The sequence below is a fragment of the Oryzias melastigma genome, unplaced genomic scaffold (genome assembly GCF_002922805.2).
Source record: "Oryzias melastigma strain HK-1 unplaced genomic scaffold, ASM292280v2 sc00232, whole genome shotgun sequence".
Lineage (NCBI taxonomy): Eukaryota > Metazoa > Chordata > Actinopteri > Beloniformes > Adrianichthyidae > Oryzias > Oryzias melastigma.
In genome coordinates, this window is record NW_023416885.1 from 286,174 (window position 1) to 312,843 (window position 26,670).

Sequence of the window (26,670 nt, forward strand, 5' to 3'; positions counted from 1 at the left end):
GTCTGAAAGAAAACACATTTTTCTGGGGATAGCTTCAAGCCATAATCTTTGAGACGTTGGAGCACCCTGAGGAGTCTCTCTTCATGCTTCTCAAGTGTTCCTGAGAATACTATGATATCATCAAGGAAAACCAGCACGTCCCGCAAATGCATATCCCCCATGCACTTTTCCATCAATCTTTGGAAGGTACTGGGGGCATTAGTCACACCTTGAGGCATCCGGTTAAACTCCCAGAACCCGAGAGGACACACAAAGGCTGTCTTTGGTTTATCTGCTTCATCGACCTCAATCTGGTAGTACCCCAATTTCAGGTCTAGGACCAAGAACCACTGGGAACCATTTAAGGCCGAGAATGTGTCCTCAAGTTTGGGAAGGTTGTATGCATCTTTTATAGTTTGAGAGTTCAGACGCCTATAATCGATGCACAACCTGACTTGGCCGTTCCTTTTCTGGACAACCACTATAGGTGAAGCAAATGGGGATTCTGACTCCCTGATGACTCCTGCATTGAGAAGCTCCTGGATGTGTTTGAGCACAGCTTCAATGTCCTGTGGATGTATCGGCCGGCTACGGAGCTTGAAAGGGGTTTGATCTGAAAGGTTTACGTGATGGTTGACCTTATCAGTTTGCCCAAAATCCAGGTCATGGTGTGCAAACACATCAGACATGTTGTTTAGCTGCTTTGTGATGCGCTCTTTCCACTCCAGTGGAACTGAGGAGTCACCAAAGTTGAAGCTCAGTGTGGGTGGTTGGGATGACTAATTTTCTTTCGGTCTCTTTTTGACTGATTATACTGTGCTCTTTTAGCAGGATAGTCTGATAGGCACTAATTTCTGCAATAGTGCACCTTCCAGGGATGACGATGTCATGGTTAGACTCATTGGTTATGACAACCGGCAGCTTATGAGGCCGTAGTTCAGGGAAAGTTATTAACCCAGCTTTTATTAGCAGCCCTCCTGGCAAGGGGGATGACGACGGATACTTGATGACCACCGACTTCTCCTCTTGCAGACCACTGGCCAGAGCGACTCCTTCTATCACCACAGTTCCACCAGCTGGAATAACTTCGGGGCTCTTTCCTCGCATTTTCACAACTCCTTGGTGGTTGTTGCTTGCCTTCTTCCGTCTTAGCTCAATGGCTTTGAAAACTACATTGTAGCCATATGGGAGGGGCTTACAGTGATTTATTTCAGTCTCTGAGTAAATGTCGAACAATGCTTTCAGGGTTTCTGATCTGAAAGATGCTGCTTGGAAAACGACTCAGGCACAGTAGTTACTTGGGAACCTGAGTCAAGGAGGCAGTTCACATTCTCTTCATTTATGGTGACATGAGCTGTACTTTTGAGGCCGATCAATCTTTTGGGGAGTTCAAAAATTTGACTGCACTTTGAATGTTGTTCAGTGGAATGTGTACACGGTTTGACAGTTTCTGGTGCCCACTCTTTTGGGTTTAGTTCTGGGTTTGTGTTCATTTACTTTATCTGAGGGACATTGCTTATTTTCCTCAGCCCCTCTTTGTCCCACAACAGGAACTGTTAGTCTTTTAAAGGTAGTTTTGACCTGTTTTGTATTTCCCATGCGAGCTGTTAATTTTTTATGTGGGTTACAAATGCATTTAACTTTTTTAGTAATTATAGATTTCAGTTGCTGGTATTCCGAGAAGTGATTTATTCCATGTTTATTTTGTAGTTCCTGGGGTGTTATAAATCTTCTATCAATAATTAAGTGCTCTAATAGTGTTACGCCCCCTGCTTGCCAAGCTGGGAAGTGTAACATCTTTTTATTTATTAGGATGTCTGGGTTGTTCCAGATGGGTGTCATTTTACACGGTACGACTGAGGACATGGACACTTTGAGAAAATCCCACCAGGCTGTTAAGGTTAAAATCTTAAAATCAGATAAAAATTCAGAGATAAAATAAAACGTAGTAAAATCCTCATATTCAGTGTCCTCGTCTAATCCCACCCTTCCCAGCAGCATTGTGGAATCTTATTGCACTGGGCACAAAGGACCTCCTGAGTCTCTCAGTGGAGCTGGGCAGAGAGCGGAGGGGGCTGCTGCTGCAGAGGTAGCTCCGCTGAGCAGAGAACACAGAGTGCAGAGGGTGGCTGGTGTTCATCAGGATGTTTTTCAGCTTCAGCTCCGTCCTTCGCTCCAGCACCGACTCCACTGGGTCCAGACCCAGCCCCAAAACACGACCTGCCTTTCTGATCAGGCCATCCAGTTTCTTTGTGTCCTTCTTGTTGGCGCTTCCCCCCCAGCACACCACAGCATAAAAGAGGACACTAAAAACAATAGACTGACAGAAGGTTAAAAGAAGTTCAGAACAGACGTTAAAAGAGGCGAGTCTCCTTAAAAAGTACATCCCTCTCTGCCCTTTCTTGTAAACACTGTTCATGTTAGCCGACCAGTTCAGTTTGTTGTCTAAAACCACTCCAAGGTACTTGTATGAGTCCCTCCTCACCCCCCTTGATACATGCAACAATAACAGTGTCATCTGAAAACTTTTGTATGTGGCATGTACTGGAATTGTACTGAAAGTCATGGGTGTAGAGGGTGAAGAGGAGAGGTGAGAGCACAGTGCCCTGTGGGGCGCCCGTGCTGCTGATCAGCATGGGAGAACTGGACCTCCCCATCCTGACGAACTGTGGCCTGTTGGTCAGATAATCCGTAATCCAGTTCACCAGGTGGGGGTCAACAGCCTGGGATAGGAGCTTCTGCTGGAGCAGGAGGGGTTGGATAGTGTTAAACGCGCAGGAGAAGTCAAAAAACAGCATCCTCACCACACAACCCCTCACATCCAGGTAGGACAGGGATCGATGTAAAAGATAGAGGACAGCATCCTCTACCCCCAGCTTTGGTTGGTAGGCGAACTGGAGAGGGTCCCTGTCCTTCTGTTCCTGTGGTCGCAGCTGCTGCAAGACCAGCCGCTCCAGCGTCTTCATGACGAGTGAGGTGAGGGCGACCGGCCTGTAGTCGTTCAGCTCACTGGGGTGACTCTTCTTGGGCACAGGAACAATGCAGGAAGTTTTCCAGCGTGATCGAACCTTCCCCAGCCGCAGGCTCCAGTTAAACACTTGCTGGAGGGGTTCTCCCAGCTCAGCAGCACAGGCCTTCAGTAGCCGCGGGCACACCCGGTCAGGACCCGCTGCCTTCCTGGAGTGGAGCCGCCTCAGCCGTCCGCTCACCTGGTCTGCAGTGATAGTAGGAGGGTGATGGCTGGTGGCAGGTGAAGGGGAGGGAGAATGGGGAGGAGAGGGCGTAACTGAGCACAGGCGGTCAGGAACCTCGGAGGAAACCTGCGGGGGTGGGGGACAGGCAGATTGATGGTTGCTGAACGGGTTGAAGAAGTTGTTAAGTTCCTCCGCTCTGTTCAACCCCTCATCCACCACGTTGTCATCCTTTTTGCTACAGCCAGTCATAGCTCTCATGCTATGCCAGACTTCCCGCATGTTGTTGTCCTTCAGCTTTGTCTCCAGTTTTCTCCGGTACTCCTCCTTGGCCTCCATACAGCAGAGCAACGGACATGCAGCCACGCTCGAGCAGGCGCATCATTACTGGTTAATTAGTGGAGGTTGTTTAGGAATCATTGAAATCATTTTGGCAAAATGTTCATTTTTATTGTGGCTACCTTGCCCATGAGCGACAGGGGCAGGTTGACCCACCGGGTTAGATAATTCTGAATGCTTTCAGCAATGGGGTGTAATTTAGCTGCACCAGTTCTGATAGTTTGGGGGAGAAATTAACTTTTTTTTATCATTGATTTTTGAGTTTTACTAATGTCATGGCAGACATAAAATTATGTCCACCTTTGTCATGGAAGGAATCACACATCAATATGTGGTTGCAGTCATCTGGACCCCAAAGAGAGCGGAAGGGTTAAAGAAGAAACAAACACCAGATCAGCCTCAGATCATGCTCTGGGCTGGTACCACAAAATCCTCATTTTCTGGATGAAATTGATGCAGGAGTTAATCCAAAGTTTAAATTTAATTTAATGAATTCATTAAAATGCAGGATTGGATCATCAGGTATGATTTACGTTGTTTTGGGGGCTGCATGTTAATGCAGTGGTTAGCACTTTTATGGTGAATTGGTGACTCTGAATTGTCCCGAGGTGTGAATGTGAGTGTGTATGAGTGTGTGATTGAGGCCCTGCGACGGACGGGTGACCTGTCCAGGTGTTTCCTGCCAGGAGTGTCGGGCTCCGTTGATCTCGAAAGGGACAAAACAGGTTTAGAAAATAGATGGATCGACACCCTAGGGTTAGGATTCAATCCTGAAGTTCTGATTTTATTTGAAACGCTCTGCCTACATCACTGCTGGGCCTGTTTCATTTCCTCTAACCATACAGTCAATGGTCCTAACAAGTGTGGACCTTTAACTCCCTGCTCTATATTGTTTACTATTGTGTTAACTTCTACAACTTTTAAAATTGTAATGACTTTTTATGGTGCATTTGTGCTCTTTAACATTTGTTTATAGGTAAAGATTTTACAATTTAAATGATTTTAAATGAACAGTAGCAACTTCTCTTGCTACTGTACGGTGGCTCTTTCTCCAAAGTGCAGTCAAATTTAATCTAGCTTTACACTAGATTTTTTTTTCTTTAGAAACCATCCCATCTAATTTTGACAGAACCGTATAACAGTAGCCAATCATCAGTTGTTAAAAAAAAGAAAAAACACGACAACTGCTCTAGAGCGCAGAAATTGTTAAGGAGCGTTAATCTATAAAACTTCATGTTGCATTGAGGAAAATATCAACAAAGCTTGGGTATAGATTTATCCTGCATTTTTGCTAGTTATATGGACCAACTTGAAAAAAAAGCGTGAGCAGTGGTGGAGCTAGAACATTGTATATTAGGGGGCAGGAGAGGGGCAGAAGACTTTGGAAAAGGGCTAATGAGAACAGCTGAGTGGAAAGTCATTGCAAATAAAAGAATCAAAACCATGTATTTTGAAGAGTTTTATTATTGTTATTTATAACAAAACAAAGTGCTTTTACTATAGCCTAAAGAAGATTTCTTATTCTTTGTCAAAAATCAAAATAAAAGTGACTCAAAAATTGGAAAGGCAAGTGGGGAGGAAAAGTTTTTTGCCCCCTGTAGCTCAGCCCTTGTTTTTCAAGAAGAAAACACAGGTAAAAATAAGAAGGTGCAGAAGGAAAACAAAGGAGGGTGCGTATAATAATAACATGACTACTAAGAGACATTAAGAGAAAACATCAAAATGTACAACAATGTGTTACCTAAGGGTTTCTTAGGAAATTCTTAACACATGATTCTTAACATAATAAAAAAAACTGCTGAAGAATTGGTTATTAAAGCCAAATTAAATCTTAAACATGACACTTAAACACAAAAAAATGCAAATTCCATTACAAAAAAAATGTATTAGTTTAAGGTTCCTTGAATTCTTCTACGGAAATCCATCTTCCCCCCTGTTTTACTAACCAGCTTTATATCTGTGATGACAATATCATGTGTTACTGCTTTGCACATGTCATACACAGTTAGTGCTGCCACAGACACAGAGGTCAGCGCCTCCATCTCCACACCTGTTTTACTTGTTGTCAAACATGTTGCTGTGATGATGGCAGCATTGTTAAGCCCATCAAGTTCAAAAGTGACAGAAACATGGTCCAAAGAAAGAGGGTGACAAAGTGGGATAAGTGTGGATGTTTGTTTTGAAGCCATGATGCCTGCCAGCTGTGCCACAGTCAGGGCATCTCCTTTAACCAGCTGGTTGTCTTGAAGTAAGCGGAAAGCAGTCGGGCCCAATAAAACTGTGGCACAGGCTGTGGCTGTTCGACATGTTGGTGTTTTCCCCCCAACATCCACCATGCAAGCTCGGCCTTGAGCATCTGTGTGTGTTAAATTAGTTTCAGCCTCACGGTGAGGGTTCGGAGTCTCATTTCCCCTCTTGAAGCTTTGATTGTGCAACAATCTTACCCTGTAGTGTGTAAAATTGAGTTTGGCAGTCATTAGGATTGTGTGAGAGATGGGGAGTCCTAAGTTCCTGAGTAAGCAGCAGTTCAGTTTATTTGCATTGGTCTTAACTCTTTTAGTCTTAGAGTGACAGTCAGTGGAAATGACACCAGGACCAAACTGGAAGGAGTTAGATGATTCACTGCAGAGACTGTTAGTCATGGTGAGGTTTTCTTCTCTCAAAAATGGATCAGATCTTCCACTCCTACAGGTTATTGAACAGATCTCAAGGGCTGGATGAATTAAAGTACTACAGTCAGGAAGGGGGAAAAAGGCCTCTTTACTAAGATTTTCTCCCCTGACCAAGTAGCATACATGAGAGGGGGGAGCTGACACGAACAGAAATGTGTCATTTTTACAATGGAAAAGATTGAGGAGAGATTTCTCAGTGCGCTGGGCCAGTGGCAGCAACCTTTTGGATGTTACTGTAGATAAACAAAAACTGATTAGAAAAAACGCATTTGTTTCTATATAGCATAATGTTAAGCAGTGCAGGACAGAGTCCTCCAGTTTGGTACGTACAGCTGAGTTACCCACCAATAAGGATCATTGGTCGGTTCATCATCTGGGAGATTTTGAACATGCCTAGAAAGGATATAAAATGAAAAATAATAATTTATTGTTTTTTTTTTTACAACACTGACATTGGCAGTTGTCCAACACTTGATGCTTTAATGCAAATACATGCACAGGAAGAAAATAAATAACAATACAAACCATTAATTATCAGTAAAACAAAACCAATCAGTAAAATACTTTCTAAATAACAGAATTTAAAAATCTGAGATGAAAATAAAAAACTGGCTGAAGGAGGCAATAGTTTACAGCTTTAATTTCCCTAAAAAAAACTATTACTGAGTCTGCTAGTTCAGACTCTGCACTGACTATAGCACCGAGCTGATGGTAATAATTAAAACAGGGGGCTGTGAGGGTGGCAGGAGTCCCTGAAAATGATCTCAGCTCTGCTGAGTTAAAGAGCGTTGACCAAGTCTTCAAGGCTGGGGGTGTTTGGGGCTGTTCTGATCACTCTGCAGTTTTTTTATCATCATTTCACCTGCATGCTCTTTCTTCTTCCTGCCCACAGCAGCACCAATCACTTGCAGCAACTCCTCATCAGATGCTCCAGAGCGCAGTGCGTCTCTGAGAGAGAATTCAGAGTTTCCAAACAAACATACCTGAGAAGGCAGAGAGCAGTAAAAAGGAGCCTGAAACTTGAAGACTTTTTTGTGGATTTTTTTCAAACAAACTATTAATCAATTTCAGACAACATTTTTTTATGATCAAAGCTGAAAGCCTAAACTGTGCACTAAGTATTCATGTGTGTGAGTTTTACCTTCAGGTTTCCATCAGCAGTGATTCGCAAACGATTGCAGGAGCCACAAAAATGTTCTGACATGGAGGTAATGAAGCCCAGATGACCTTCAAAGCCTGGTACTTTAAACATCTGTTACAAAACAAAGTAATCTAATGGTAATTTTTTTGAGGCTACTATACAGTCCATTAATAATTAAAGAAACCGTACAAATATGAGAAAATCATAACATTTTTAATGTATCAGACTTGGATGTTTTTATGTCTCAGCGTATTTAAGAGGAAGGAATCATTAGGGACCTTTGCAGTATTTGCGCATCCAGTTTGAATCATTTCCAGGTTGGGCCACTGCTGCTTTATGTGATCCAGTATCTCCTGGTAACTTACCATCTTCTTGAAGTTCCACTTGTTACCTACAGACAAAAGAATAAGCATTACCTATGGTTTGAAATACTGTATGTCTTCCAATAGTAGCCCCTGCGTTTACTCCATCACAGACAGAATGGTGATGGCTAATGGGTTCAATTTTTAGTAAAATTTGACACCACCAAATGTACATTTAAAGATTAATTGAAATGATGAGAACATTGTATTATATTCAGATTAGCACTGGCTGTGAGCGTTTCTGTTCTCTTTGAATCGTTATTGATCTCTCTATCAAAAGTCCCCTTACTTATAAAATAATAAGTTTCAGGATAGAAAAACTGTGGAGAACTTTTTCAGGTTTTATAGTTAAATGATCCAAAAAACAATGATTTTTTATGCTTTTTGCTTTTTTGTTTATATTACTGCTAGACTTAACAAGAATGTTGACAAAAAATAAATAAAACTTGTTTAAAATAACACTTTCTATCTAGATCTTTGCTTTTTTTTATCACTTCTGTTTATTCTAATCTCCTGTTCTAATTAAATGTATAAATGAGCCCAGCCACTATTAGAAATCAGCGTCCAAAACAATGAACACCTGTTAGTAGACCCAGCGTTTGTTGGAGACCTGCGTCCATTAGAGACGGGCCACAATTGGAAGATATAGGGTAACTATATTAAACTCACAGTGTTTTTTAGGGTTTTTTGTCCTCTCAAGACTAGGTAATAGCAGAGGGTTTGTCAGAAAAGTCACCTGATGTAAAATCAAAGCAAGTTCAATCACGTTAATCACAAACATAACTTTTACATTGGATGAGATCAAAGTTAAAAATGACCGCAACAAGATGTCGCTGGAAATTAGACAATTGTTTGTTGAAGAGACAGAATGGTGTGTTTGTAGCCAAAGAATACAAAAGCAAAAAAACACAAAAAGTTAAAAGCAAAAAAAAAAAAAGAAATACAAAAACAGGCCAGAACAACAAGATTAAAGCTCATAATTTCTTTTTTGGAGAGTTACATAACAAATATACAGTATCTAATAAAAGAGACTTCCAAGCACACATCACATAAAAAATGTGTCCACTGAGATCTATTTTATGAGAAAAAAAAACCAAACACTATTAAATTCTTGAACTCAAGATTTTCCTAAAAATATTCAAGTTTCTGCTGTTTTAGTTTTTTCAAACTGCGCGCCCTGTTCCGTGTCCTGATTGGCTGGAGATCATGTCAATCAATTTCCTTTGTGTCTCATGTAAAGACAGAAACAGCTCTCATCGCTCAGATCCCCGTTTTCATTCTATAGACCTGGACTTACTTTTCTATAAAGGGTTTTAACTATGAGAGTTAGAAGAACAGACACAATTTTGAGAATGTTCATGTCTGTGTGAGAAAAGTGGAGGAAGTGTAATGAGGAGTTTTACAGCCTTAAAACACCTGTAATTTTATCAGACAGATTAAATCCAACAATTTTTTTTTTTTTTTTTTTTTTAATAGAAAGTAACTTCTGTAAAAAACGAGGGAAAACTGTACTGGAGAAAAAGGTATTGCATATATATTACCAGCAGCAGCAGAATACAAAAGAATCCGACTTTTTTTCATTATCACGTCATGTGAGGACAGACGTACAGGACACAGTGCAGCTGGTTATTTTTATGTGTGAAGTTTAGCGCAAACTGTCAGAAGACGAGTTGCAGCCTTGCAAAGTCTTTAAAAAGACTATGACAATGAGAGGAAAGCCTATTCATTGGTTCTATTTTAAAATTCATTTGTATCACTTTTACTGACTTTTCTCTTTAAAGATCACGGAGAGAGGGAGTTGGTTATTTTTTAATTAAAAAAATAGTGTAGTTAATAGCACTGAAAGGATTATGAATGAATGGATGAGTGAATTAAGTTTTTATTTCAAGCAATCAAAGCAAGAATAATGCATAAACAATACAATCAACAGATGTTAAGATCCATACAAAGACATATCAAACATACTTGAAAGGGAGTTGGAGGAAGAGATAGTCCAATCCCTGCTCTACCTTACCAATTTTTTTACATTAATCATTATCAGGTTCTTAACTTCTGATCAGATATATATACTTTACCAACACAGATAAAGGTCATCAACAATCCTTCAGTGTTAATAGATCACATTACAAAGTTAAAGGGGATAATGATTATGTAGATAGACATATCAGTATTTTAAAATCATCACAGCAAAAGTAGCTCAAGTATGTAAAAAAAATCTAAAATATGTGCAGATTATTTTTCTTTAGAAAAATCATGTTTTTTTTTGTTAGAAAAATCATGAATATAATCACATTTTGGAAACCAAGTCGAGTGATTTGTTTAGAGACCAATCACCTTAACCATCTTAAATAACTGATTAAGCAATTTTACTCTTATAATTACATGGTAATGCTGGGGAAAAAAGGTACATATTCTGTCAACTGTCCAAGGTTGGTATTCTTGCTTCTGCTGCCTGATTGACAGCTGTCCTTTAACAAAGTTTATAAAGTTTTCTTTGCAGTAATGTCTTCTGACAGTCTCTGTTAAGGTCCATTTTCTTCTGCAGTCTGTATTAGTGCTGGTGAATAAGATGAGATTAAGTTGTCTGTGGGTCAGCACTCTGCTGAATATCAGGGTCACAGATGACTTTTAGAGATGGTGGTAGATGCCAGTTGCCATGATTTTCTTGAAATGATATTTGACTCTTCTCTTTATTATTGCATTTGTTTGCTTACACATTCATGATCAAACACTTCTCAAAGTCTTTGGACCAGTCCGGCGGAATGAGTGGTTCAACGTAGATCTTGAAATTTCTTACGTGTGTTTTGAATTTCCGGATGGTTCTTGAGCATCCTGCCATGTTAAGCAATTTCAGCATTCCTTCTGGTCAGAGGCTCATTCAGATAAAGGCCAGATCCGAATTCTCCCCTTCTCCCTTCCCCTTAGCCCTGCCCCTTCGTTTATCCCTCCGTGCTTGCTCCAAACGGAGGGTGTTGAAAAAATAGTGTGTAAAATTTCGGACGTGACTTTTGTTCGATGACGTCATCAATGCTAGTAGACTGTCACCGGTCTACTAGCATTAGCGCGGAGCTCCCAGTGCTTGAATATACATAACAACAGCGGTTTTATAACTTTAAAAAGGTCACGCTACAACATAAAGTCATTACTTACATTTAAATGTAAACTTCTGTGGTTCAGAGTGTACCAAAGCAAAGTAAAGAGCTTCTTAGCGTGACAAGGTTTACTCTCATGATAGTGGATTTTGGATCCCTCTGTTTAAAGTGTGAAACTTAAAAAATAATAATCTGGACAGGACTTTGACTTCAACTGCCACTTCAAATCAAGGGGGAGGGCTAAGGGAAAGGGAGAAGGGGAGTATTCGGATCGGGTCAAATAGCAGATCTTTTCAGATTTTATCTTGCTTCACCAGAGTTAGTTTGTGTTTTTGATTCACAAACCTGGTTTTGATCGTTGGTTTTTCACTCTCCTTTCTCCTGGGAAGTGGATGGTAGATCTCGATGGTATTTAGATCCATGGAAATCCCTTTAGACTTGAGAGATGATTCAACTTGACTTTCCGCACTCTCTCCAGGATTTGAAAAGTTGATAGCAGTGGTTCTGCTAGTGTATCTGCAAGCATTAGCTGCAGCTGCACTAGCACTCGCCTGGGGTTTGATCTGTAATCTAGTAAGAATTACATTTTTCACCCTTGCTTGTTATTCCATGCCTTTTTTCCAGAATGCTTGTCTTGTTGCTCATTCTGAGCTGGAGTCGTCAGATCCCTTCCACAAACTTCATGAGAGGAGACAGCATAGCTTGAATGTCCTTTGTGATGTCATTGTAATTTGCCGCTTGTTTTTTTTTTGCAGAGTTACTACTGTTTTTGCCATAATTCTGTGATAATTCAAGTTTTAAGTTGCTTGAAGATGATGAGAGTACCGCCCCAATGGTTAGATGTTTTCTGACCCCAACCCCCTTTCAGAGAAGAAAACATTTATGCAGCCCTAACAAGAAACAGTTTGGGGACCCCTGATATAAAGAAAGCCCCCTCGACTTGGTACAGACACAGCAGTGTCTTTCTACTGCCACAGAACTGGGACAGAGTCGTCAAACTGGGTGAGAGTGATGTAGCACTAAAAGCTCCCGTCATCAAGACGCAACTCCAGGGAGAATCTTTGGATGATCTTAAGAACCCAGACATGAAGACCTGCATTCCTTAGCAACATGACACTTGGCTTCAAATGGTCCTTCTGGTGGCCATTTTGAAAAAGGTCACCCTCTTGGACTTTCAAGTTGCCAGTCAGTTATCGTCAGATATCGTTTTAGTTAGATTTTATTGTATAATTTTATTGTATTTTTATTTTTATTATTTTTTATTTTTGTATTATTGTGTAACCAGTCAAAAATTGATGTGTTTAAAGTAGGAGTGAGTACTTGAATGACTGCTTACCTTTTGAATGCAGGCAGTTATATGGCTTTTGTTAGATTTGATTGTAACATTTTATTATGTAATCAGTTGTTTGTGGAAAAGTTTAATGTGTGAGTCGGTATTGAATGATTGTTTACATTTATATTGAAGTTTGTATTGTATTGATTTATACTTGTTTGGGGACTACAGATGGAAACTAGCTTCAGCTATAATCTGGTGTAAAGCATCTTTAATGTTTTTGCACATTGTCCCTGTCAAATAAACTACTAAAAAAAAAAAAAAAAAAAGTTAGATGTGACCAGCATACTGTAGAGAATTACAGTGCTAGATCTGATGCTTGTACATTTTGCAGAATTCCTATGAAAATTTGCTTTCTCAGGAAACCCCATCAAACCAATAATGCATGAGGGTGGTTAGTGTGAGTGAGAAAAATGCATAGGATAGAGAGTTGGATAAGCAGCTTAAAAAAGAAAAAGCGCTAACTAAAATTATGGATCGTAAACACTTACCATCAAATGGCATGTACTCAATGAATCGCACTTCCAGTGGTTTTTTCTCTGTGAGCCTGACAAAATCTAGCAGCTCATCTTCGTTTAGACCTCGCATGACAACACAGTTGATCTGCAGAAAGAGCACATAACCTGCTGATTTTTGTGCAAGAAAATGGTTCTGTTTAGCTGTAAAGAAAAACAACAGTTGCGATTAAAAAGACATTTTCTTCCAAAACTCTGTAGCTCATAAAGAAATCTCAGTCCTCATATTTTGCTTTTTATTATGATGATTATTTTGGTTCATTTTCTGCCATTCATGAGCCACTGTCTGTGCTTCAGGAACACTGTTAGTTTGTTTATCCAGCATCTGTCTTTAAGGGGCCCTACCATGCTTTTCTTCAGCCTTTCAGAGTAAACTATATCCATATATATGATCATATATTACCTTTAGAACACTAAAAAACAAATTATTTATGAAATACGAGTCATTTTTGAGGACTGTTTTAATACACCGAAGTAAAACGACTAGATTTCTTTCGCTCCTTGTCGGTCCCGCCCATTTCATGACATCATCCTTGAGCCTGCCTCCCCGAGCCTCCTCTGCGTCACCAGACTAAGTAAACAAAACCATGTGACTAAAGATCTCTTCAGTCATTGGCCAGCAGCTATGGGGGTGGGTCAAAACAAAAGAGAGAGATGGATGCGCTGCGGTGGAGCAGTGGTGCTGATGGATCTTGAGCGTCTGTATGAAGGCCACATTGAACACTTTTACTGCAGCTTTGGTACCGCGGAGGAATCCTGCATGATGGTTAGTGGAGACGCTACAGCTACACACGCTATTAAGAGTTTGTGACGTGTAGATTGTCGGTAGGATCAATGTGGATCACGTTAAAAGTTGTTTTATTGAGCATGAATTCATCCAAAAACATTTGAATGAGTTTCTGTGTCTTATCGTTGTGGTGTTGTGACGTTCTTTTTAAGAGAATTCTGTTGGAACTGCAATAGAGCTTTAAGATGGCGTCACGGCAGCAGCCGCGCACGTGCCGCGTAACGAGACACAGAAAAGAGAGTTATATGTTTATCAGTGGTGTTAAAATATACATTTTAACAAGTAAACAGTTGGATCAATTATTTCCTTTTGGCTAACATGATAATCTAATATTCTACATTTGTCCGCAGCTCACAGATCGCCTCATTTCTAACGTGTTTACATCACATGACTGTCGGGTACGGTGGCCGTTTTGGTTCAGTTGTTCCACTCTCGGTTCGTTTCGTATTCAGACTGAGGAATCTCAGAGTGAACTGAAGTTTAGTCCAACTGGAAACGAAGCGAGACCACCTCGAAAGATGTCCCAGAGAATGGAAGAGGAAGGTAGTTATCCTCTGCCAGGGCAGGAGACAGATTCTGGCGGCAGTGGATAACTACCTCGGCACCACAGCTCCGCAAAGAAAGTGGGTGTGCTTTCATTTTAGTCTGGGGGCAAAGCTTGCAGCAAAGATTCTTCCTGGAAGAAGCAATTAAACTTGATCTTACGTCAGCACGTTTCCACCCGCTCGTTTTCGTGGGTATGGGAGGGGCTGCATCAGACAGTGCAGGTTTTTAGAGGATTACTCTTAAACTCTTTTGACTGGTCTGGGAACACCTCGGGGTCCCCACAGAGGAGCTGGAGGAAGTGGCCGGGGAGAGGGAAGTCTGGGCATCTTTAAATAGACTGCTGCCCCCGCAACCCGGTTCCGGATGAGCGAAAGAAGATGGATGGATTGATAGATACTCTTAAATGCATGAATGGATCAAAATACCACTTTGCGGTTCTTTATAGAGAGGAATGAACAGTAAAATGCACTTAAAACCTCAAAAAGTTGAATTTTCAAGGTAGGGCCCCTTTTGCTATACTTGTTTAACTGAAACAAACTAAGGGTGTATTTAGACTGTTTACATCACATAATGAGCAGCTGCAGTAGCCGTTTTTGTTTCAGTTGTTTTGCTACAAGCACGGGCATATTTAGACTGAGGAAACTCAGAGCTAAATAGAACTTAGTCTAATTGGGAACTAACCAAATCCATCACAAAAGATGAGTCCAAAAGCGGTTCCTGATCTCAGACCAGGGTCCACTTGGGTGTATTCAGACTGAAAATGTGTTCTGGATTATAGAGGTAAACAAACTAGTTAATTGTAAGTAAACCAAATGTGTCCAGTTTGAATATATACCCTAAGAGTGAGTTGTTGATTTGGAAATTTTAAATTAACTTTAAATTTTAGATTTTTGTTAGCTCATTTTGTTAGGTAACTATTCTATGTGCAATTTTGGCAATGTATTTGAAACAGTTTCATAGAAATAAATAAATCCAATACATTTATAAACAAAGAATTCTAAGAAAACGTTTTGGGGTCAAATTAAGATCACCCAAGACTGAATGAAGAACAAGACTGTACATATAATGGAAAAATTAAAAACAAGACATAAATTTGTAGACAAACAAATACACATTTAAAAGCAGTTTTAAACTGGAAAGTACACATTTGGAACTTGACTGTAAAAAAAAAGATTAAACCTTAAGCAGTTACCAAATAATAAAGTAATTATTTGTTGCAACTGATTTTTACTTTTATTTTTATGTTTATTTCCTTTTGTGCCTTCAGTCTTCAGTATACAGTTTCAGCTTAGAGTTGACTTTTCAAGTTTTCACTACTGAGCCTAATTTTATTGTCTCATTGGATACTGGGACGTGAATTTTACCGCGTGAAAGCGCTCCACAACAGTCTGTTTATGGTTCTTTATGCGTCATCCTCTTCTGATGTAACAAACTTTGGGAGAAAATTTTTGCAATTGTATACTGTCCCCTCACTGTATCATTGTTCAGATGACCAGATGACCTCACTTTTAATCTAACTTGTGGGGGTGTTTCTTCATCTGTTCCAGAGCTCCCTGTCTAGTGGCATAGTGCCCACATGATGGAAACACTCTACAGTGATCCCCATTGAGAAGAATAGCAACCCTAAGGTCCTGAATGATTGCCGTCCTCTCTGCCGCTCTCAGATCCCTGGCTGTGAAGTCAATGGAGAGGATTATTAAGGAACACATCATGAAGCAAACCAACCCGTTGATGGATCCACTTCAGTTTGAATACCAGGAAGGCAGAGGGGTTGATGATGCAAAGATCTTCATCTTGAATACCATCCATAAGCATCTGGAGATGCCCAACACCTCAGTCAGGCTCCTGTTTGCAGACTTCTCATCAGCATTCAATTCCATGCAGCCACACCTCCTCTCTAAAAAGCTAATCTCACGCTTCAACATCGACCACCAGCTCACTCGATGGATCCTGGACTTCCTCACTAACAGGTCATAGAGTGTAGTGTATTGGTGAAAAACTACTTGTCTGACACCCTTTTCACATCCACAGGCTCTCCTCAGGGCTGTGTTCTTTCTCCTCTGCTGTTCATTCTTTACACAGACAACTGCAGGTCAACCCATCAGAACTGTCACATTGTTAAGTTTGCTGATGACACTGTCCTCCTGTCGCTGTCTTCTGACCAATCACAGCATCACAGCTTAGCCATACAGGACTTCATGGAGTGGTGCGATAACTCTCACCTGGAGCTCAACATCAACAAAACAGAGGAGATGATAGTAACCTTCTCCCCCAGACAGAAACAATTGGCTGACCCCGCGCTTACACCGCCAACGTCATGGCTCAGTTGCGTGCGCCGTAGTCTTTTCCTAACTTTAAAAGTGTGAGAGAAACTTCCACTGCAGGCGTTCATGTCCTGCGTCTGCGGACTGACCTCTGCGTCGCTGCGAATCCGTTTCATTCGGTTCAAATTTTGACGGACGCCGCAGCTGATCGTCATCGCTTTCTGTGAAGTTGGGGCTATTCACGACTTAAACCGGAAACCACGCGAGCGAATTTAAAGTGCATCCGGTATATTTTCAAAATAAAACAAACTTTGCAGCACAGAGTTGTCAGTCATAACCATGGACAACGAGAAGCTGATCATAGAGATCCAGCACTACTCTGTCTGGGCTGAGATGTGGCTGGAGCAGCAGCCAGTGTAAGCCATCGGCTGTAGCTAGTCCACTCCCGCGATGCAACGAAGCCTTGACGCTAGCGGAGTAAGCCCCGTGTAAGTCAGCCCCCACGATCCTTCATGGAGAGCCAGTAGAATTTGTCAGTGAGTACAAATACCTGGGAACCATCTTTAATGACCTGCTGAGATTCCCCTTTAACACGGAAGCTATCTTAGCAAAGTGGAGTGAGACAATACCTCCTGAGGAAATTAAAATCATTTGGAACAAGCAGTGACATCCTGACCAGATTCTTTTTTATTGTTATTATTATTATTACTTCTCTCTATGCCGGTGTTTCCCATCCCTGGTCCTCGGGGCACACTGTCCTGCATGTTTTCCATGTTGTTCTGCTTATGCACACCTGATTCAGCTCATCATCAGGCTCAGCAGAAGCCTGACAATGACGGTCATCAAAGGCAGGTGTGTTTGAGCAGGGTTAGATTAAAAAAATGCCGGACAGTGTGCCCTGAGAACTAGGGTTGGGAAACACTGCTCTATGCTACTATGTCATGTGTAACTTGAATGTTGACTGAAGGCACTCTCTGCACCTAAAAATAGAATTCCCCCTCAGGGATAAATAAAGTTGTTTAAAATGAATTGAATTGTAAACATGTCTAGGGTAGCACAAGGGTTACGGGGAAGACATGGGGGCTTACGGCTGTTTATCCCTCACCGGGAGGGTGATCCATGCTGCACTGTGCTGCAGAGGAGAAACACATTTTTTCCTCTGGGTGTGGTCTGAAGCACAGTTGATTACATTAGTGACTTTTTGGTTTAGCATGACAAGAGTTGTAAAACTGATGTTATGTATTTTCCAAGCGCTGGGAGCAATGCACAAAGGAAGATGACCGGCGACTATTGATGCAGTAGTAACGTCCAGATTTGAAGCTTTATTTAAAATCTAGTTTTCCATTCACTTTAAGCTGATCCTACTTTGACCCCATAAGAGCTTATTTTAAAGTGGACAATTAAAAGAGGCTCAATGACAACCATAGTTGACCAATAAAGAACCTTATTGATATCGTGCTTCAACTCAGCATGACAAAACACATTTGTGTCACGTCTTTTTTATATAGCTAATTTAAAAACATACTTCATATCTATTTATACAAGGCTATTTGATGACATGATTCTATGAATATTACACTTAAAGAAAAAGGGGATGCCTTTATGGAAGATTTTTTGTTCCATCAGACTCTGAATTTTCTTTTTACCTCTAATTTTTTTTCTGAATTTTTTTTTAACCCCTGAATTTTTATTCTGAAGTTTTTTAACCTCTGAATTTTTTTCTGAATTTTTTCAGATTTTTTTAACCCTTTTTTTAACAGCAAAATTTTATCCTCCCAAAAATATTTTCTATCTTAAAAAAATATGTGTTTTTAATTTCGAGACTTAAAATTTCGATGGGTGAGAAATTCAACATAAAAAAATTCGGAGTGAAAAACTTCGCCCAAACAGTGTCACCAGAGCAAGTAGTCGATCTAGGAGCACATCGATATCCAGCCAATCAAATCCTGACAATGACGTGACGTCAGCGTTTGTTTTGGTCTCTTGAGCTGTGTCTGAATTCCTTCCGATGTCGCGGCCTTCGCGGTCGCCGATGGTCCTTCATAAAGCGGTAGATCCTATGTTAAGGGCTGTGAATTTGGACGGTCTAGCCTTGCTTTATTTGTATCTTTTTATAATTTAATTGAACAAAATACAAGTTGGTGTAGATTTGCTGGCTAATTTCCTGTAGCTTAGCCACTGTGAGTTGAACGTGAAGCACAAAGCTCGAAATGTTTCTGAGTTATTTGATTCAACTTTTACTTTTGGAGGAGTTGGAGCAGATCATTAGATCCATCGCCGTCGCAGGAACTTGCTATTATTCCGGCTAAGAGAAAACGATATGCAGATACAGTTTACAAACACTCTATAAAAAAGAAAGAAAAAAGCTTCAAACTTGTTTACATGTTAGCTTTAGCTAGTTTAATTTATTTTTTTTTACTTGGCAACTGCATTACAGGTTGTAAAATATACAATTACTGAATTTGTGGGTTTGTAGGTTATTCAAGTTGTATTCACAAGTTATAGCAGTAAATGCAACACAGTATAAGTACCTACCTTAAGAAGATTGTAAAAAAAAAGTAAGTAAATACTGTTTTAATTTTATTATTCAGACTGCAATAGTGTTTAATATTTATTTTGTCTTCTGACTTCTTTTAGTGCAGAAATTAATTTGAACAATTTCACCTACTCTTATATGAAATCAGTACAAGTGGTATTTAAGGATTTTGTTATTCTCATGTTCACCTAAGTATAATGATGTTGTGAGGATGTTGCTGAATGTTTTCCTCATTTTGTGTTTTTCATGACTGTTAAGTGTAAATATTTAAGTTATCTTATTGGAAGGCATATTCTTTTTCTTAACAATTTCTTTGTTTTTCCTGTCTTGTTTCAGAATATATGATTTCTCATCATTTGCAGGTGTTCTTTTTCCTCCTGTGTTCTGATTGGCTGCAGAAATGTTTGCAGGAAGTGTCTCTGTGTATATAAGAGAAGCCCTCCTGATTTTTGGGAACCAAATACATTTGATTTGCTCAGCAACAACAGTCGGAGGTTGGCTGCTTCTTTGTTTTGGCTGAATTTCTCCCTACTTCTGCCTGGTCCACGCATAACAGATGTCTTACAGTCTAAGAACAGAATACTTAAAACCACATTTTTGTTTGTTTTACATTTTTTATTTTTTTACTAAAAAGTATTTATTGTGTATTTCTTTTTAAGCAGACTACACCCTGTAATGCAGAATCAACCTGAGTTTCTCATTCCTGGAACGGTTTATTAACAGTGAAGATCCAGGACCAGATTCAGAGTGAACAGGAACTCTCCTGCAGTCCTCCTGAACCTCCTTCACCAGGATTGGTGGGGTGATGTAACTGAGACCCTGGTGTTTCTCCTCTGGTTGGCGAGCAGAGTATCCTACAGGATGATCTCAGGAGTGTTTGGATGTCTCGTTCCACTGTCACTGAGGTGGTGGTGGCCATTCGCCATAAGGACCTTCAGCTTCCAAAAACCCCTGAGGACCTGGAGGTGAAGTCCCGAGGGTTTGCAGAGCTGGCACGGGAAAGAGTTTTTCCTCAAACCTGCAGGTGCCATCAATGGATGCCACATCAGGATCAAATCTCCTGATGACCCTGATGGTCACTGCATCATTCCAAAAGCGCGCTTGATTATAGAGTGTGCTTTTGGAATGATGAAGACGAGATTCAGAGCCATCTTCCTGCAAGTGCTGAAGGTGCATCACAGCTTTGTATCTCACGGAAGTGAACAAACACATAGCAGCATTTTATATTATTTGGAATATATTTCTATTAATTTATATATTGCAGGTTGTCACAGCTTGTGCCATCCTGCACGATATCTGCTCCTGTGCTGACAACACCGAGGCCCCAGAGGAAGATGTGGAGGTGAGGATGAGGAAGAGGAGGCTGGTTTGGAGGTCACCAGCGGTGCTCTCTGGCAGGACCAACTACCTGCTGAGGTTTCTGCCCTGGGAGAGGTACCACCTGACCATGATTACTTTTAACAGGTAATTAATTAATCAAGTGGTTTTTAATTATTCAATCATTTAATTAATTGAGTTTTTGTTAAAAAAGTTTTAGGACAGTGCATGCATTATCTGATATTTATGGATCATTTTTGGTCATGCTCCATCCGTCGACAGCCAGCCATGCAAACTGTGAAGATGGATGATGCAGTCTACAGTGAAGATGCATCCTGAAACTCTCTGCAGACCATCCTGCAAGATGTTACAATCACCACCCAGAAAGTTCCATCCCTGCGTCTCAGTTGAAGCATCTCATCCATGTCGACCATCTTTGTAAATAGTTAGAATTCAAAGTGTTACAATGAATGACAATTACTGTGTTGGATTTATACCTTTATTTATATTAAAAAGGCAAACATTTTAATACATCAAATATAAACTTCATTTATTCTCAGAAATCAAATGTTGCTATTTGTTGGCATTTTTTTCCAGGAGACTATAAAGTTGGTCAAAAGTCTCCCTCCTCTCTCGTGCGCTCTGCTCTTCTGCCTCATGTCCTCTCTGATCAGGTCTAGAAGCTCATCATTAGTCGAGTTGACATTAACTCTGAAATTTTGCAAATTGGAATTTTGATAAATTCTCCTATTGGAAACCACAATTTTGAAAAAAAAAAAGATTTTTGCACTTAGAGGAGGTGGCATTTGGGGAGTTTCGAAACAGACATTTTTCGCAAAACTCTAATGGAAACACTTTTTTCGAAATAGATGCTCCTCTTTGTATGAAGTGTTGGTCCTGAGCGCAGCACAGCGGGTGGCAGGAGAGATACAACAGCTTCACAGCTCTTTATAAGTTGAGTGTCATACTGAATTGTGCAGCTCCTGCATAATAAAATCACCAAGATTCTCATAGCTTCATCTGCAGCTACACTTCTGCAGCTTGGAGCCTGAAGATGCTGAAGTCTCGTTTGAGGAAAAGCGTGAGTGCAGGCACAGAAACTTAAATGGACCTCGTCGTGTTTTTAAACAGAAAAAAAGGTCCAGCAGCTTACTTGCTGGAATGGTAATTAAAAAAAAAACTGTTGAACAGGTTTCTCACGCGCACCTGAGACTGTCAATAGACTGCGCGGCACGCGCTCTCCAGACACCGCAATGCTCCTTTTTTAGAAAAAAAATACATGTTCTCATTCATCACCTTGTTTGTTAATGACTTATCGCGCGAGTTGGTTTGTGCTTTATCGCAAAATGATGATTTAATGTAAACAGTGTCATTGAGAAAACTGTCTTTGTCGAACTTCCTAGAATTTCGATAAAGTTTTAGGCAAATGTGTAATGGAAACGCAGCTAGTGTTGCTATTTCTTCTTCCACCTGGTGGGTCACTCCTTCCTTCCTCTCTTTCTTCACTCTTCTCTCTTTCACCCACTGCTCTACTTATCTGTGGAGTTTACTCCCAGATAGAAGAAATCAGGAGGACTGGTGGAAGGTCTCTGTCCTAATGCCTCATCCATGAGGTCAAATCAACAGTAGCAGCAGTGGACTTCCCACTAACCTTCTCCTGATGCTGGATACTTACAATCCTGAACACAAAGGATCATAATAGACCATTGAAAAAAGAAGATACAAACCTTCTTATAACATGCATATTTAACATGTAACAAACATGTTACATTCTTCATCACACATCAACATACTTTGTAAGTTTTTTAGGTTGTCCCACTGTTTTTTTTGGCCTATAAGGGGGAAATCTTTTCCAGCAGAGCTATTTTCTTCAGGATTGTCCTGGAAAAACATGTAAAAAAAAAGAGGGAGAGATAACAGGGTTAATCCCTCTCCAAAATGTTTCACATTAAAACATAAACTGAACCAATTCAATCCAGGAACAGGGTTGTTACATTTCAGATCAAAATAATGTTAAAATTAATTAATTCATTCATCTTCTGGCCGCTTATTCCCTTTTGGGGTTGCGGGGGTGCCGGAGCCTAACCCGGCTACTGAAGGGCGAAGGCGGGGTTTTTACTTAGATTAAAAGTCACATTTTCTATGACTCTGGGTCCCGCATCTAAGTCCACCACTGTGGAAAAATCTTCAGGGTCGACTGCAATGCATCCTGGGATATGGGGAGCACAAAAGGATACACCAGAACAGTCCTTGAAATTGGGAAAACTATAGGGGACAGCAGACAGATGGGGTTTGACTATATTTTCAACAATTAAACAACTTTATTTTAGTTTGTCAAAAATTTGGCAATGACTGACAGACAGCACCCAGCAGGGTTAATTAAGAAATAAAATTTTACATTGTCAGATTCCAACTCTTTTTATTGTGACACATGCACTAGGAAAATACTTCATCATCACCTCATATAATGTTGTTGTGCTGCCATTTAACTTGAATAGAAAGGTGAAACACAAAATGATCTTTGGTCCTCCCTGTTCACAATAACCCAAATATTTGTGCAAATAAGTGTGCTCACCCCCACTTTACCGCATGCGCGTCTGCAACGGCACTTAACCCAAGCCCCCCCACCCCTCGCCGAGTGCACGTCTGCGGCTGGTGGGGGAACAGTAAAAAAGTCAGAGACTAACAATAGAAAAAGAGCATGCCTCCTGGAGGAGTCAGAAGGGAGAAAGTCACGAAGCTGCGTCGTCACCCATGACTGTTGTCACGATGAATTGGTCAAAGTTGCGGTTAAAATAAAAAGTTGCAAGATGCACAACAAATTTCGGTTTAATAGTTGCATCGTTTTATCACGGCCCGTTTGGATGAGAGCAGTAAAAATGGGTAATCTCCCGCAGTACATATGAAAATCTCCCTCTGCACGGTGATACGAGGAGACAGATGCTAGATGCTAGCTGTGGTTGATCGCATTACGTTAGCGGAACAATTAAGTTGTAACTTTCAAAGGCTGAATGTGGCGGCGAACTTAAAAATAAACAGAGTTAGGCATCTTTTGCACTCTGTTGAACTATATCACTGAGAAAATAATAGGGAAATATAAACATGATAACTCACCGATGTGCTACTGCTTGGGTTGGCTGCCATCTTGCACTCCAATAGACCAAAACAAACGCTGACGTCACGTCAGTGTCAGGATTTGATTGACTGGATATCAATGTGCTCCTGGATCGACTACTTGCTCTGGTGACACTGTTTGGGCGAAGTTTTTCACTCCAAATTTTTTTATGTTAAATTTCTCACCCATCGAAATTTTGAGTCTCGAAATTAAAAACACATATTTTTTTAAGATAGAAAATATTTTGGGAGGGTAAAATTTTGCTGTTTAAAAAGCAAGGGTTCAAAACATTTCAGAATAAAAATTCAGAGGTTAAACAAATTCAGAAAAAAAATTCAGAGGTTAAAAATAATTCAGGAAAAAAAATTCAGAGGTGAAATAAAATTCAGAATCTAATGGAACTAAAAAACTTCCATATGCCTTAATATTAGAATTTAAGTACTTAATTTTAGGGCAGCTTGAAAATTGACTTTTCTGAAGAGCAAAAAAATAAGGTATTAGAAATCTGTTAAATATTACATTCAAGGAAAATCATTTATTGGACAGTACTTTGTTTAATTTAAAAAATAATTTTGTAAATTAATATTATTTAAGGGCTGCACGGTGGCGAGGTGGTTAGCGCTCTTGTCTCACAGCGAGAAGGCCCCGGTTCGAATCCCGGCTGGGACCTTTCTGTGTGGAGTTTGTATGCTCTCCCCGTGCAGGCGTGGGTTTTCACCGGGGACTCCGGCTTCCTCCCACCATCAAAAAACATGCTTCATAGGTTAATTGGTGACTCTACGGCCTTGTCCACACGTAGCCTGGTATCTGCTAAAACAAATATATTTCTATACGTTTTGGCCTATCATCCACACGAAACCGGAGGTTTCAGTCACTGAAAACGGTGCTTTTAGAAAACTCCGGCCAAAGTGAAGATTTTGGAAAACTCCGGTTTTGCATCTGCGTGTGGACATGAATAAACGGTGATTTGCGTTTTTAAACGTCACTTTTTGCGACAATTAATGCATACACGTCAGTACTAGCTGCGAACTCATGAACCAACTCATTAAAAACACGACGATGAATGAGAACAAGTATTTTTTTTATTTGATTCACTAAAAAAGGAGCATTGCGGTGACGTCACAGCTCTGTCTGGAGAGCGCGTGCCGCGCAGAGTCTATTGACAGTCTCAGGTGCGCGTGAGAAACCTGTTCAGTGGTTTTTAAAAAAAAATAACCATTCCAGCAAGTAAGCTGCTGGACCTTTTTCTGTTTAAAAACACGACGAGATGCATTTAAGTTTCTGTCCCTGCACTCGCGCTTTTCCTTAAACGAGATTTCAGCATCTTCAGACTCCAAGCTGAAGAAGTGCAGCTGCAGATGAAGCCGTGAAGCTGGATCTCTCCTGCCGTCCGCGTGTTGCGCTCAGGACAGACACACAAAGAGGCGCATCTATTTCGAAAAAAGTGTTTCCAAAACAGCTTTGCGAAAAATGTGTTTCGATACGCCCCAAATGCCACCTACTGTAAGCGCATAAACTTTTTTTCGAAAAATGCGAGTTTTTTCGAAATTGTGGTGTTTCCATTTGGAGAATTTATTATCGAAATTCCAATTTGCCACTGTCAACTACTGTTCTGACAAGCTCATAACCGCGTCCAAGAGCGCAAGTATGCGGGGACGTGTGGATGGAGTTATTTTTAAAACGATCACATGTGGACGCAACACTTTTTGTAAAACGGAGGTCAGCAGATATGCGTTTGTAGAAATACCCGCCTACGTATGGACATGGCCTACATTGCCCCTAGGTGTGAATATGACTGTGAGAGTGAATGGGTGTGTGATTGAGGCCCTGCGACAGACTGGCGACCTGTCCAGGGTGTACCCCGCCTTCGCCCCCTTCAGTAGCCAGGATAGGCTCCGGCACCCCCGCAACCCCGGAGGGGATGAAGCGGTCAGGAAAATGGATGGATGAATATCATTTAATTTTTTTAATAATTTAAATTGAATTTTATTATTTTTATTAAAAATTCCTCAAGTAGTTTCTTATGCATATAGGATGCTAGTATGTGATTTTAAAATGTTACTAAAAAATACATCTCCAGAAAGACTAACAGTATGTCAAACTGTTAGTTTAATTAACTTAAAGAGTTACTTTTTACAACGATTACCAAAGAAAAGGATAAAGAGGACCTCTTAAATTTAACAGGTTTTTCCCAAAACATTTATTTAATATCATGCTTAAAAGCAACCCACCTTAACAGGAGTGAAGCCCAGTTCAATGGCTTTATCAATGCCTTCCATCACTTTGTGGAACCCTGAACAAAAAGAAAGCAAAATATTACCCTGTCTTTTAACCTGGATTAGATTTTAGCCACTTTTTTCACATTTGTAAAGGAGTAATGACAAATTTCACAAATACAGTGGACTTCAGTTCTTGCTTCTTTGCTTCTATCCAAAATTTAGAACTGATGAAGAAACCTCTAGAATAATGTTTTTTGGAGCAGTCAGAAAACTTTTAGTAACCTGCCATGGTCAAGTGTTTCTTCGTTTTTATAGTCAGTCAATACTCTCAGTACTCTCAGTTCACAAATCAATGTGAAGGTGGTATCGCCTAATATGTTTAATTCATAGAGTTGAAAGGCTTAGTGTTAAAAAGAACAAATTGAATCTCTCTCACATCTTTAGGGTTTGAATTAAACAGCTGAGTAATTCCATAATCAAACATGCCGATTTCTTCTCATTGTTGCTGGAGTTGGTCTCATTGTCAGGTGGTTGTTCAGCAATGACGCCAGTGGCTTTAGCTAAAGCTCGGACAGCAGATCTTTAGATCTCTTTCAAAGAACTTTATTGAACATCATGCAAAATTACAAATCACAACAATAAGCACTCCACAAAAAAATCAAGAACTAATGTCAACTTTCAACAAGAAAGTTACATTATACAGAAAGGAAATGGGATCATGGCAAGCAGAGGGAAATAATTCCAAGTAAAACATTACAATAATATTAATAGAAAGGAAAATAATACTAAGCACTAACAAAAAAAAAGAGAGGGAGAAAAAAAATCTAAGACGGGGAATTATTCATTAAGCAAAAAAAAAACACAACTTGTTCCAGTGTTACATGCCTTGGGAGTATCAGTATTCTGTCTGGAAAGGTGTTAAACGTTTGGTGCTCCCTTAATTGTTATTTTTTTAATATTCACTGTTGTCTGTCTGGTTGCTTGCTTTTTTTTTAATGAGTCTGTACACAGTGCTGCTGGAACGTGCAAATTTCCCTGGCAGGGATCAATAAAGTATCTTTATCTTATCTTATCTTATCTTATCAATTTTTTTAAAGATATTCATAAAATTGACAGAACTCAATCATAAATCCTTCAAATCTGGAAGTTGTTTATCTTACTCTACACTTATGTATATATTTAATGTAGCCACGAGGGGGCCCAAGCCAGGGTCTCATTGTGCCGGTCCCAAGCCCGGATAAATACAGAGGGTTGTGTCAGGA

General features: G+C 40.2%; 2 protein-coding genes across 5 annotated transcripts in view; both read right to left on the minus strand.

Moving 5' to 3' along the window:
* The window catches only part of LOC112141437 (retrovirus-related Pol polyprotein from transposon 412), a gene marked incomplete in the record, with an annotated part of 8,012 nt that extends 6,253 nt beyond the window's left edge, over positions 1-1,759 (minus strand). Inside the window, 1 exon segment of the mRNA XM_024264572.2 lies at positions 1-1,759. Coding sequence (XP_024120340.2) covers positions 1-668 — 668 coding nt within the window.
* Positions 1,760-4,953: 3,194 nt separating this feature from the next.
* mocs1 (molybdenum cofactor synthesis 1) overlaps positions 4,954-26,670 on the minus strand; it is a 75,414-nt gene continuing 53,697 nt past the window's right edge. The window contains exons 5-11 of one of the 4 annotated variants that reach the window (XM_024264564.2): positions 25,421-25,482; positions 12,601-12,712; positions 7,688-7,713; positions 7,323-7,433; positions 7,044-7,164; positions 6,527-6,574; positions 4,954-6,414 (exon numbers count right to left, since the gene is read on the minus strand). In XM_024264564.2, coding sequence (XP_024120332.1) covers positions 5,396-6,414; positions 6,527-6,574; positions 7,044-7,164; positions 7,323-7,433; positions 7,688-7,713; positions 12,601-12,712; positions 25,421-25,482 — 1,499 coding nt within the window. In that variant the 3' untranslated portion in view covers positions 4,954-5,395. The other 3 variants (XM_024264563.2, XM_024264566.2, XM_024264565.2) reach the window with 3 other exon arrangements.